This window comes from Thalassophryne amazonica, chromosome 11, assembly GCF_902500255.1.
Source record: "Thalassophryne amazonica chromosome 11, fThaAma1.1, whole genome shotgun sequence".
NCBI classification, from domain to species: domain Eukaryota; kingdom Metazoa; phylum Chordata; class Actinopteri; order Batrachoidiformes; family Batrachoididae; genus Thalassophryne; species Thalassophryne amazonica.
Genome location: NC_047113.1, coordinates 84,447,454 through 84,460,439, shown reverse-complemented (window position 1 = coordinate 84,460,439; position 12,986 = coordinate 84,447,454). Strand labels below are relative to the sequence as shown.

The following is a 12,986-nucleotide window of genomic DNA, read 5'->3' as shown; positions in this document are numbered from 1 at the left end:
AAGAAAAATCATGTTGACCACTGTAACAGACCCAGTGGCTATTTTTCACGAGTGGCACACGCCTACAATACAATAGACAGAAAAATGATCTGTAGACAATCACTGTGACATCATGTCAGCAACATTATATGATTAACATTTATACTGGATTTCAATGACTGAATGAATGACTTTCAGAGCTCCAGCCGTGGGGGTTCATCTTCTATCGGTGTGGGATTCCAAATAGAACTTTGCCTTTTGTACTTCTGATCCCTGAATCAGCCTTGATTGGTCAGATGAATGGCTTGAAAAGTTAGCAAGTAGACAGACAACTCTGCCATAGTAGCTACCAGGATATTGGGGTAGCTTTCTACCCTCAAATATTGCATCATTGCTGTCCCAGGTCTTATTTATTCTGGCAGAGTGAATCCTGCTGTGTCTCTATGTAGTCTCTCTCTTTCTCTCTCTCTCAGCTGGTATTTAGTTTGAATTGTCTGATTTTGAATAGCCGTAGGATAAACTCATGGTTGTGTATAAAGGGGTGTTAACTTGTATCAACACACAGGGACTGGCGTTGTTGGATGCTGGTACATCTTGGGTAGATTTTGGATGTTCACCAGAGTTGGGGGAATTGTCCTAACTCAATGACTAATCTGACATCAATAGAAAAACTGAGTGACCCTGTCTATTTTATTGGTACTCTGATCTACAGCTTGTTGCTGTTTATTCAATTATACAGCCATTGTGATAACTGAAGGGTTGTTTAGCTGCAACATTTTATCACTGCGTGTTCTTTCAATTTGGTGCTGTGCTTTTTGTTTTTGTTCGTATGTCCATAGCAGATGGTCACCCCACTGGTCTACACGAGGTTTCTTCCTACATTGAAAAAAAACACTGAGGGATTTTTTTTTCCCCCCGTTACCAAGATCCCCATTGAGGATCAGGTTTAATTTGGGGGTAACGCATGTGTGGTATCTTTAGTTGTCTCATCATCTACACAACAACATTCCACAACATCTATCTATTGCTATAACATTCCCTTCTCCAAGAAAAACACAAACCGTAACTTTTATTTCCACTACCATTAAAAAAAAATTATATTAACTGTATGATTTCTCCATCACTATTATTATTACATAAGCATGAGGCCAATTTGCACACAAATAGCATTTTATGTATTTTATAATTTTTTTTCAGTCTTGCACCAGCCATTTTCATTTGCTTTCTAGGAGTGTATCCTTTTAGTCCATTGTCTGGATTTTGTTGTGTGTTGAGCCAAGCCAAAGATGATTTTCTGTTTTGACAGACAATAAATTTTTCTGATTCTGGACCACTTACACAGCCACAGAGTAGTACTCTATAAAACTGGACTGTGTGACATGGCTAATATGATAGCTGCCTCCAATTTAGACACAGTTTCCTCACACAAACTGAAGCTCAGATCCATTAAAATGGCTTGTGATTGACTGTGGGCACCAAATTGCATTTCACCAGACTCAGCACTGAATATCCACACAAGTGAATATTTTAGCTTACTGTAAATGCAGCCACATAAAACCACATGGATGCATTTATAGTGAGCTACACTGAAATGAACAAAATATAACAATCATTTGTTGCAATCATAAGAAGTGTAACTGGTTCCTTACATGGCAGAGTACAAAATGTCAAATATCACACTGTATATAAACAGAATTCAACCTGCATTGTTTCAAAAATAAGTTTTTTTTTCTTGGAAATACATGTGTGGGGTCATGCTATATTCCAGGTCTACATTTTTATATGTCAATACATTTGCAACATTAGGCGGTGCCAAATACCAACCTTCAATGGAAGCAACTAGATGGTGTCTAAATGTTGCCGGTAAGTCTTGTGTGTTTTTTTTTTAATCACCATGCACATTGTAAGATTGTTGCTACCTGTTTATTGTTGTTATAGAAACAAAACCACAAGCAACACTTCTTTAAAAACAGAAATGCTGGGAGACAAAATACTCCACAAAACCACTACAGTGATTTTCTGCCACTAAAAAAAGAAAAAGAAAAAAGCTATATAAACATGGAAAGTGTGCAAATTATGATGAAAACTCTAAACTTGTTTATAAATGCAACTGAGTCATCAAACAAGTTTCAAGCAGCCCTGAAATATGGTGTGACAAAATGTAATGTTACAAGATGGTCAGCTCAAAAAGATGTCTTAATAATGCTGAGTCAAAAAAGGGTTACTGTGTGTTACTAAAAGTGGCAGGGTGTCAGTATGTGGTTGAAAAAAAATGAGGAACTGCTCATAAAACATGCTGTTATTAGCATTATTTTCAAACTCCAACATATTCTTTCTTTTTTTGAATATTAGGTCTTCAGAAAGACTTTTTCCAAAATTATATTTTGAAAGAGACTTATAGGCTGAATCTCAATTCTATCCCTTCGGCCCTTCCCTGTACCCCTTACCCTCTGTTTTGCACGGGCACGAGAGACAGAGGGGTGTCTCAATTCTCTTTTTGGAGCGAGGCAGAGAGGTAGGCGGAGGGCTACAAACCCCTTCAAATGGAGTTAATCTGGATGCACACTGCTTTTAGAGGGGTAGGAGGAGCTTACCGCTGTCTCCACAGAAACAAACATGGCGCCGGAAGAGTTGCACAAATGAAACAGCTTTAATTATAAATTACACTGTTTAGAAAGTTCTAACTTGCCAAAAAACTTTACAGGCAGTTGCCTATGACAGCAACGTGTATGCTGCTGGATGCATGTTGCGTATATGTCATTCTGAAGAATATCGTAACTTCGCTCGTGCGCTGAGGCGTTATAATGCGCATACACACGAATGCTACGATAAGACACTTTTATATCTCACAATGGAGAAAATCATGATAAAGGATAGTAAGTCCCTTCAGCTGCTCCCTTGTTTGCACTTGGGGTCGCCACAGCAAATCCAAGGTGGATCTGCATGTTGAATTGGCACAAGTTTTACGCCGGATGCCCTTCCTGACGCAACTCCACATTACATGGAGAAATGTGGCAGGGGTGGGACTTGAACCCAGAACCTTCTGAACTGAAACCAAGTGCATTAACCACTTGGCCACCACCCCTTATAAGCACGTTAATTTGTATGTTCATAAATCTTTGGATAATTGCGACCCCTGCTGTTGGATTTCAAGGTCTGTAACACGTGTGTATTTTGTAAACAAATAGGGAGCCCTGAGCACACTCGTCTTCTAATAAAATTTCAGGCAGAAAATGAGGAGAAGTTTCACCAAAGGGAATTTTGGAACATATACACACACATATATGTATATGTGTAACACATAACCTGACATCCTAATAGACCACTATTATTTTTGTCAAGGAAGTTTCTAAAGGAAATAGGGCTGGATGCAAAAAATGGGAGAATTTGAAAAAGAAATACAAGGTTAACAGAACTTGATGCAGCCTATAACATACATACAGGTGCTGGTCATATAATTAGAATATCAGGAAAAAGTTGATTTATTTCAGTAATTCCAATCAAGAAGTGAAACTTGTATAATGTATACATTCATTGCACACAGACTGATTTATTTCAAGTGTTTATTTATTTTAATTAGTAATTAATTAATTACTAATCAATCAATTAATGATTAATCAAACAATATTAATTATTACTATTATTGATTAATTGTTAGCAGTATTATTAACATTAATGAATTACTAATTAATAAATTATTAATACTATTAATTATTATTATTATAAATGACAAATTAATTAAATTAATTGACATGACATGATTGCGATGCGTCGAAGAAATCTGCGACTTCTATTTCTTTGCATTTATGCAGAAAGGCAAGAAAATAAAAAGAGCAAACAGGCTACTGCCACAAGTTACGTTTCGGTTGCCATGTTAACAAACAGTGAAGGCGGCAGTTTGACACGGGCAGTTTTTTTTTTCTCCTAAGGTGAAGGGGTGTCTCAATTCATAGGGCTAAAGGCATACCCCTTCGCCTTACCCCTTGTTTTAAAGGGGTAGGCGTAGGTGTAGGGGTAGGGCCAAGGGGAAGGGGTACAAAAGAGAATTGAGATTGGGAGATAGTGTTGCTTTGTATTTCGAACAATAAACTATATGAAATACATTAAAAAACACTAAGTAATTAAAGTAGAAAGGAATCTGCAGATCGTAAATGTCTCTGCTCTATGGACAGACATACAGTTTAACTTCCCGCAGGTACACATGCTTTGTAAAGTCCACTCACACAAATGACACAAATCAAAAACGTTTCTCTGCTAAGTAGTTAAATTAAGTTCTGCTAAGGAAGAAAAAAAAGGAAATCTGGTCCAGTTTTTGTCTCTGGTATTTCTGTCTGATTAATTCTGAATTATTTTTGATAATCTATGTGTTCTTGTTGCATTATTTAGAAACATAAATGAAGATGGAGACTTGCCCCACTTAAGAACATCCAGTCGGTGTTCTGATGTTAAAAAATGGGACATAGAAACCTCTGACATGTGTCTTTATGGGGGATCCATTCAGGCAGAGCTCACTAAATATTATATCATCCCACCAAGAAAACCGATTTAGCAGCAGCAGCAGCAGCAGCAGCTTCGGAGAGGCACATTACCTTGTCCACCAAAACAAGCACTCAGGTTACGGCGTGGATACCAAGGAATGTAGCCAACTAGCACCAAGACGACTAAAATACCAAAATATCTTCAAGGGCCTACTAGTCTACTGTCAGTTTAGGACTAAAAGTGCAGACGCAGAGTAGTTTAAAGAAAAAAGGGAGGGTTTTCTTGAACGAACCAAAACAAAAACAAAAACAGCCTCATTCCCGTTAGCATGTTGATTAACAAGCAGATTTACCTTTGTTGTATACTGCAAAGGGCAAACAAAAGAGATCAGATTATCAAACACACTGAGATGGTTAAACACTTTCTGGTGGCTTGAAGTTAATATTAGCAACATTTACGAAACTTTTGTTTGTAAATGAACACAAACCTCTACTGACGAAAATCTTGGCTAAACCTTCAAAAATAACATTTAGAGAAGGTAATAAAAAGCACAGAAGGCAGGGGGAAAACAGCATTTAGCTACATTCCCATTTTATCTGACTGAGTCATGGTGGCAGCTCCTACCTTTAAAATTTGGTCGGATTCTGGCATCGTAACCTGAGACTTTGCCCATGAGTTTGTCGAGGAACTCGGACGGTGGCATTGGGGAGGTGGCTTTTCTCGCTGCGGCTTCCTTTGATGCTGCCAAGCTGGAAGACACAAAGGTAAGGGAAAGTTAAGAAGATATGTAACACTGTAAGCAGTGTCATGAATGCGTTCAGTGACTCTCCTATGTCTTAAGATCCCATGTTACCCATGATCTACATCACAAATGTCAAAGGAAACCTATTCCAGGCAATGTTGCCTACAGCAGCAAGTTCCTTCATATACAGTCACAGGATGTTTTAACATAAACCCCCAAACTACCCGTGTAAGAAGAAGATAGAAAATGATTCTACACAAGCTAAACCCTTGAAACAAATATCTGGTGCTTCCTGGATGGTAGGATGACAGTTTGGGTAAATTGTTGGGTCTTATCAACAAGTTGTGCAAATGAGCTCCAGTCATCTATGTTTCCACCGACATATCCAACTGACCTTTTAGAAGTAAAAGTGTCTATAGTGCTGCAGATCAGACTCATGAAGGATCACATCAATTTTCAATTGCAATTTATTTTCATTTATATAGCACCAAATCACAACAGAGTTGCCTCAAGGCACTTCACACAAGTAAGGTCTAACCTTACTAACCCCCAGAGCAGCAGTGGTAAGGAAAAACTCCCTCTGAGGAAGAAACAAGCAGACCAGACTCAAAGGGGTGACCCTCTGCTTGTGCCATGCTACAGACATAAATTATAGAACAATTCACAAAAAGAATATACAGGAATGCTGTTGTTTGTACAGGACAGGATGGACTCCAGCACAAATACCACACCCATCTCTGGATAGAGCCACAGCTTAAACAGAGAGAAAAAAAAAACAGAATCAAGCATCAGAAAGACAAGAAATACAGTATAATTTGCCAGCATTAAACAACAAGAAAAACAGAAGAAATACTAAGGTGACTAGCCCTAAGCTTCACTAAAACACCCAGATTTTAGGCAAAGTTGAGGCCGCGGCCCGCTCCGTTTACTAATAAAATTTATTAAAAGAGTAAAAAGCGTAAAACTATACGGTGCCAGTATGCTAGCCATATGAAAGGGAAAATAAGTGCATCTTAAGTCTGGACTTGAAAGTCTCGACAGAATCTGACTGTTTTACTGATGCAGGAAGATCATTCCACAGAACAGGGGTACGATAACAGAAAGCTCTATGACCCACAGACTTCTTATTCACCCTAGGGACACAAAGTAGTCCTGTACCCTCAGAACGCAAAGCCCGGGCCGGTATGTAAGGTTTAATTAGGTCATTAGGTAGGGAGGTGCTAGACCATCAATAATTTTATTGACTAGTAGCAGAACCTTAAAATCTGATCTCACTGGGACAGGAAGCCAGTGAAGAGATGCCATAATGGGTGTAATGTGGTCAATGTGTAATGTGGTTTTGCCAGCATACCTCGTGAGATACTATCAAATTCTGTAAATCTAGGTAATACCTCAGTAATGACGCCCACCTCAATAGCAGGGTGTAGTGGCTGGGTTAATGCATGCTGGGATATGTTTAACCTAATGTCTTATATTTTCTTCTCAAAGTAATCCAGAAAATCTTGTGCTGTAAAAGGAGAGCAAACTACAGGTGGTTGTCCATGAATAAGTGTTGCCACCGTGTCGAACAAGAACTTTGAGTTATGCTTGTTTCTGTTGATCAAATCAGAGTAATAGGTCCACTTTGTAGCCAGTAATGCATGCTTATAGTCTAAGATAGCATCACGCCATGCATGGTGGAATACTTCTAATTTTGAACTACACCATTTCTGCTGTTGACCTCTAGCCTTATGCTTGAGGTCACGCAAGTAATCATTGAACCAAGGTGACTGTGTTTTGCGGGGAGCGTGGTTTTAACAAAGGTGGCGCAATCATGTCGAGTGTAGTTTTGAGCTCTAAGTTTAAACTATCCACAAGACTGCCTACTGATTGGGTATTTGCCAAATTGAAGCAAAGACATCCAGCTAGATCAGGGGTGGTCATGGAGGGCCCAGAAGGTGCAGCGTTTCCTTGCTACTGATGACCTCAGCAGACAATTTCACAGATGATTGGGACTTCATGTTTAAGGGCATTAAAGTCACCTGCTGAGGAGATTGGTTTCAAGAAAACCTTTTTAGTATTTCCCATTAAGTGCAATTTTCGAGTAGTAAGGTTTAGGTTACAGATATGGTTAATTCCTATACAGGTCCTGATGCCCATTATGCTGGTGCTAGTCATCGGTTTAACTTTATAAAAGATAACTTTTCAGCTAGCTGATTATCCATTATCGAAGCAAATTTTTTGGTTAGCTGTGCCCACCACTGGTCATTAGCGACCTACATAGCAAAGCGGTCTCCATTTTTTAGTGAGTGAAAACACAGCAAACTCCTCTGTGTGTTTTGTAGCAGTTTGAGTGATACTGGAGCTGTGTCACTGGCTCTACATCCATAAAAAAGTGGATGTAGTATTTTTTTTTTTTTTTTTGTGATGTGCCGGTATGCAGGCTGCTGAAATTAATTGCCCCTGGTGGGATGAATAAAGTTGTCTAAGTCTAAGTCTATAAAATAAAAATAAAAAAATTAGGGCCTAAAGCAATTGACAATATACTTCCAGTCACATTTCATGGATTGAATGCTCTCTAAAACAAAGGTAGCACAGTGCACGTTTGACCAGTACAACTTAGATTTCAAGCTTTCATTCAGACTAGCCTAATCGGTAATAGACAGATTTCTGATCACAGGAAGCGGGTCCACAATTTATTCATCAACCTCCATTTAAAGATGTCAGTTGTGACTCACCTTCCTGTTAACTATTAAAGTTGCAAACTAGAACTCTTCTCTGTTGTTGCGGGGAAGAAACAAGAAGCCTCCACTGTTTCACGCCATACAGTTGTTATTTGTTTCTCATTAACGTGCCTTTTTCCATTGGTGTGGCCCAAGACAGTTCTATTCGCTGATTTGTAAACTGAAGTTATGGTCCCTCACGAAAAGGAAAAAGAATAACAATAAAAAAAATAATAAACTTCGTGCATTGTTTTTGTGAGACTTGACTGATTAAACACCATTCCTCCAAATGCTGCAGCTCTTTTCCTTTGTTGCTGTCTGTTACCGGCTGCGCATCTCTGCTCCTGCTGGAGCAACGACCTCCTTCACGCCACCCACAGGCCAACCGATGAGACGCTCCCTCTCTGCTTGACTTGCTCCTGCTGCTCTTCCGGCCCGGTTCTAAATGTCCACGTGTTCGCTTCTTTGGGCCGTCTGCTGGAGCATGTTTGAAGCCCAGTTGCCTTAGAAACTCACTAACAAATACAAACTCTCTTACTATGAGAAAACAACAGTAACGTCACTGTGATGTCACGCTGTTTGCTAACTCCTCACCACCAAAATTATCCTGGTAGCTCATTTTACAAGTGAAAACTCTTCATTTCTGTTGAAATTTGCTGACTCCCCAACTATGTAAAAGCATGTGTGAAATGCACACATTCACCAACTGGGAAATGGCGCTGCTGTTGCCATGACAACCACACAACAATGACATCACACCGCCGTCCTCCATATACAGTGGTCCCTCGCTATAACGCAGTTCACCTTTCGCGGCCTCGCATTTCACGGATTTTTTAAATCCAATTTTGCATGTTTTTTTAATTTTTTTTTTATTGTGTTCTGCGTCCTCATCAAGCAGGCTGGTCGCGGCACCACGAAGGGAGAGCACGCGCATTGTGTTCTGTGTGTCTGTTTATAAGAATCTTCTCGCCCAGAAGAAAAAAGAGTGCCAACAACCACCCATAACTGTGTTCTTCACTCGGAAAAAGACACCTGCACCGAGGTGTCACTCAGCGGAAAAAGACGCGACAGCGAAGCGGCACCAGGACGCAGAGGCACAATCAGAGGATCTGTGATCTGAAAATAGAGGATCTGAAAATAGGTTGGTCTTATTTTTCTACTAAGGTTTGAACTTTGAGAGTGTTTACACACGAGAGAAAAGTGAGAAAATGTTAATGCCTGTTTGAGAAAAGTGTATAAAGTGTGTAGTGAGGGGTTTTACAGCCTTAAAACGTCTATAATAATTGTAAAAAATAACGCTGACTACTTTGCGGATTTCGCCTATTGCGGGTTATTTTTAGAACGTAACTCCAGCGATAAATGAGGGACCACTGTATACTATTTGTACACATTCCTGCTTTGAAAATCTGAAAACACAAGCCACGTTAACACCTGTCATCTTGCATTTTAGTAAGAGTCACAGAGAAAATTTCAATATTATTCAACTAATGGTTTCAATGGAATAAAATATTGTGTCAAATAAGATTCCACAACTTTTGCAAGAATACAAAATCTGGACATTGGTCGTGAGTTATGTTCCTGAGTGGATTTTTTAAAATAAAGAATAAAGTTGATTTTCCATCAGTGACACAAAATATTAATAGTATAGGCTATGTTATGTGTCGACGCGAGTTGAGGAGCGGACCTGCGTCAGACAGAACCCAGCGCTAAAAATAACCAGAAAGCGGTTCCAACAACAGAAACAATTTATTTTTCACCTGTGCATAATAATGTGTACAAAACTAAAAGAACGTCCTTCTGGTGGAGTGACTGTTGGCACGCTCTTAAGCGCCCAAAAGGATATAAGCCCGGCGTTCCTGGACCCACTACCACCAGACAAACACCCCCCAGGTGGACACGACAAACTGACTCTCTGTGAAGCAAAGAAGAGGTGAGGTAAGTCAGCAGTTACAACAATATCTTTCAAAAGACACACGCTATCAGCAACACATTCAGGTCTGTATTTTTTAACTTTATGCAAATGAGCAGCTTCTCACAACAAGTGGAGGATCACTTATCCTGCACGCCACAGCAGTGAGAAGCAAACTGCACAATTCTCATCACAATTCCAGTATACTGTGTAACAAAACACCAAGTTACTATCAACAATTAGTCGAACACTCAATCACCTTTAATGTGTGCTGACAGCAAGTGTCCTCACCCTTCCCTGCTTCACGGGCTCGATGTGTCAAACCCAGGCGCGGTCCTCAGCGTCTCACAAACGGACATCACAAGGTCGAGTTCCCGGCAGTTCTGCTTGAATCACACATGACTTAAATGCAGAACGCCATCCAATTATCTGCTTCAGCTGAAAGTCTTTAAGGTTGCATGTGAGCACCAAGCACAGGTGCTACACATGATGTCGATGAGGGTGAGGACTCTTCAGCCAGCAGCTTCTCCACAGACAAATCAGTTTCCATGCCACCTGAAGAGCAAAGAAAAGAAAAGAACACCAAAACATCCAGCCACACCCCCCAACACACAACAGGCTACTCGTAAATTACAGGAGTTGCAATGAGCTTAGTAGCAAGTTTTCAGACAAACCTGTGAATTTGCATCAAACTCTGGTTTAAAAAGAATTATCAGTGTGCTTTAAAATGATTTAAAATGATTTCTGTTTCCACCAACTGTACTGGAGTGACAACAACAAATTGTTATATTTTTCTTATTTAATAGCAGAATAAAAACAGCTGTTGAGATTTAGAGAGTGTACAATCATATTTTATGGAAACCAACACTGAGATTTAAATTGTGTTTATTTTCCAACTTGGACATTAACAAAAACTGTACTTTGATTAAAATGAACACACAAAGTTATGATGAGAGAGAACTATCACAGTTTTGAGCCTACACCTGGTTTTGTAGATGATACTGTTTTCAATTACAGCCCCAACTGTTCCCTGTAAGGAGTAATGCAACAAGGGAATACCCAGTGATGTCATGGGGAAACCCTGGCAACAAAACTATAAGTCTTGCATATACAGTGCATCCAGAAAATATTCACGAGACTTCACTTTTTTCACATTTTATGTTACAGCATTATTCAAAAATGGATGAAAATCATTTTTCCTCAAAATTCTACACACAATACCCCATAATGACAACATGAAAAAAATGTTACGAGATTTTTGCAATAAAAAACAAAAAACAAAACAAAAAAAAAACAATCTGAGAAATCACGTAGGTAAGTATTCACAGCCTTTCCCATGAAGCTCAAAATTGAGTGCAGGTGGCTTCTGTTTCCACTGATCATCCTTGAGATGTTTCTACAGCTTAGTTGAAGTCCACCTGGGGTAAATTCAGTTGATTGGACATGATTTGGAAAGACACACACCTGTCTACATATAAGGTCCCACAGTTGACAGTCAGAGCACAAACCAAGCATGAAGTCAAAGAAATCGTCTGTAGACCACTGAGACAGGATTTCTGGAGGCACAAATCTGGGGAAGGGTACAGAAACATTTCTGCTGCTTTGAAGGTCCCAATGAGCACAGTGGCCTCCATCATCCCTAAATGTAAGACATTTTGATCCACCAGGACTCTTCCTAGAGCTGGCCGCCCATCTAAACTGAGAGATCGGGGGAGAAGGGCCTTAGTCAGGGAGGTGACTAAGAACGTGATGGTCACTCTGTCAGAGCTCCAGCATTCCTCTGTGGAGAGACAAGAACCTTCCAGAAGAACAACCATCTCTGCAGCAATCCACAAATCAGGCCATGTATGGTAGATTGGCCAGACGGAAGCCACTCCATAATAAAAGGCACATGGCAGCCCACCTTGAGTTTGACAAAAGGCACCTGAAGGACTCTCAGACCAGGAGAAACAAAATACTCTGGTCTGATGAGACAAAGATTGAACTCTTTGGCGTCATGTGTGGAGGAAACCAGGCACCATCCCTACAGTGAAGCATGGTGGTGGCAGCATCATGCTGTGGGGATGTTTTTCAGTGGCAGGAACTGGGAGACTAATCAGGATTGAGGGAAAGATGAATGCAGCAATGTACAGAGACATCCTGGATGAAAACCTGCTCCAGAGCGCTCTTGACCTCAGACTGGGGCGACGGTTCATCTTTCAGCAGGACAATGACCCTACACACACAGCCAAGATATCAAAGGAGTGGCTTTAGGACAACTCTGTTAACGTCCTTGAGTGGTCCAGCCAGATCCCAGACCTGCATCCAAAGTCAGATTTATTTATATAGCACATTTACAACAACCAAAGATGTTCAAAGTGCTTCACAGATACAGAATAAAAGGGTATAAAAATACAAGAATACAAAATACAAGCACTAATAAATACAATAAAAAAAATAATACAAAAGTGCAACTCTGTTTAGGTATTGAAGGCTATGGCAAAGAGATGTGTCTTTAATGGTGATTTAAAAACATTTAAAGAAGACGCAGATCTAATATTGTAAGGAAGGCTGTTCCACAGCTTAGGAGCAGCGACAGAGAAAGCCCTGTCTCCTCTGGTTTCAAACGTGTTCTTGGCACGTTGAGAAGCAGCTGATTGGTGGACCTCATCATCCTTCAAGGAGCATAAGAGGACAACAGCTCAGATAGATAAGGTGGAGCCAAACCATTCAGGCATTTAAATACAATGAGCAAAATTTTAAAATCAATGCGATAGTTGACTGGAAGCCAGTGCAAGCGTGATGTGTTCACTTCGTCTGGTGCCCGTCAGCAAGGGAGCAGCAGAATTCTGCACGAGCTGTAAGCGGCTAAGGGAGGATTGGTCTACTCCGCAGTACAGCGAGTTGCAGTAATCAAGTCATGACGTGATAAATGTGTGGACAACATGCTCAAAATCCTTGTGGGGGAGGTAAGGTTTCACCTTACTTAGGACTCACAGTTGAAAAAAGCTAGCTTTAACCACAGAATTGATTTGTTTGTCCAACTTAAATGAGCTGTCCATTAGAACTCCAGGGTTTTTTACCAGATTGTGAGAAAGGTGCCAAGGAGCCAAGAACACAGTCAGCGGATGATGGGGAATTGGGATGGCCAAACACAACAACGGTTTTGTCTTCATTCAATTTTTTAAAAAATGGA

At 40.1% G+C, this 12,986-nt stretch overlaps 1 protein-coding gene across 4 annotated transcripts in view; it reads right to left on the bottom strand.

Moving 5' to 3' along the window:
• Positions 1–12,986, bottom strand: part of glra1 (glycine receptor, alpha 1) — a 338,979-nt gene that overhangs the window by 227,981 nt on the left and 98,012 nt on the right. For 3 of the 4 annotated variants that reach the window (XM_034182305.1, XM_034182307.1, XM_034182308.1), the window contains exon 2: positions 5,083–5,207. In XM_034182305.1, the coding sequence (XP_034038196.1) occupies positions 5,083–5,207 (125 nt within the window). Of the gene's footprint in view, positions 1–4,810; positions 4,823–5,082; positions 5,208–12,986 lie in introns of all 4 variants that reach the window. The other variant, XM_034182306.1, reaches the window with a different exon arrangement.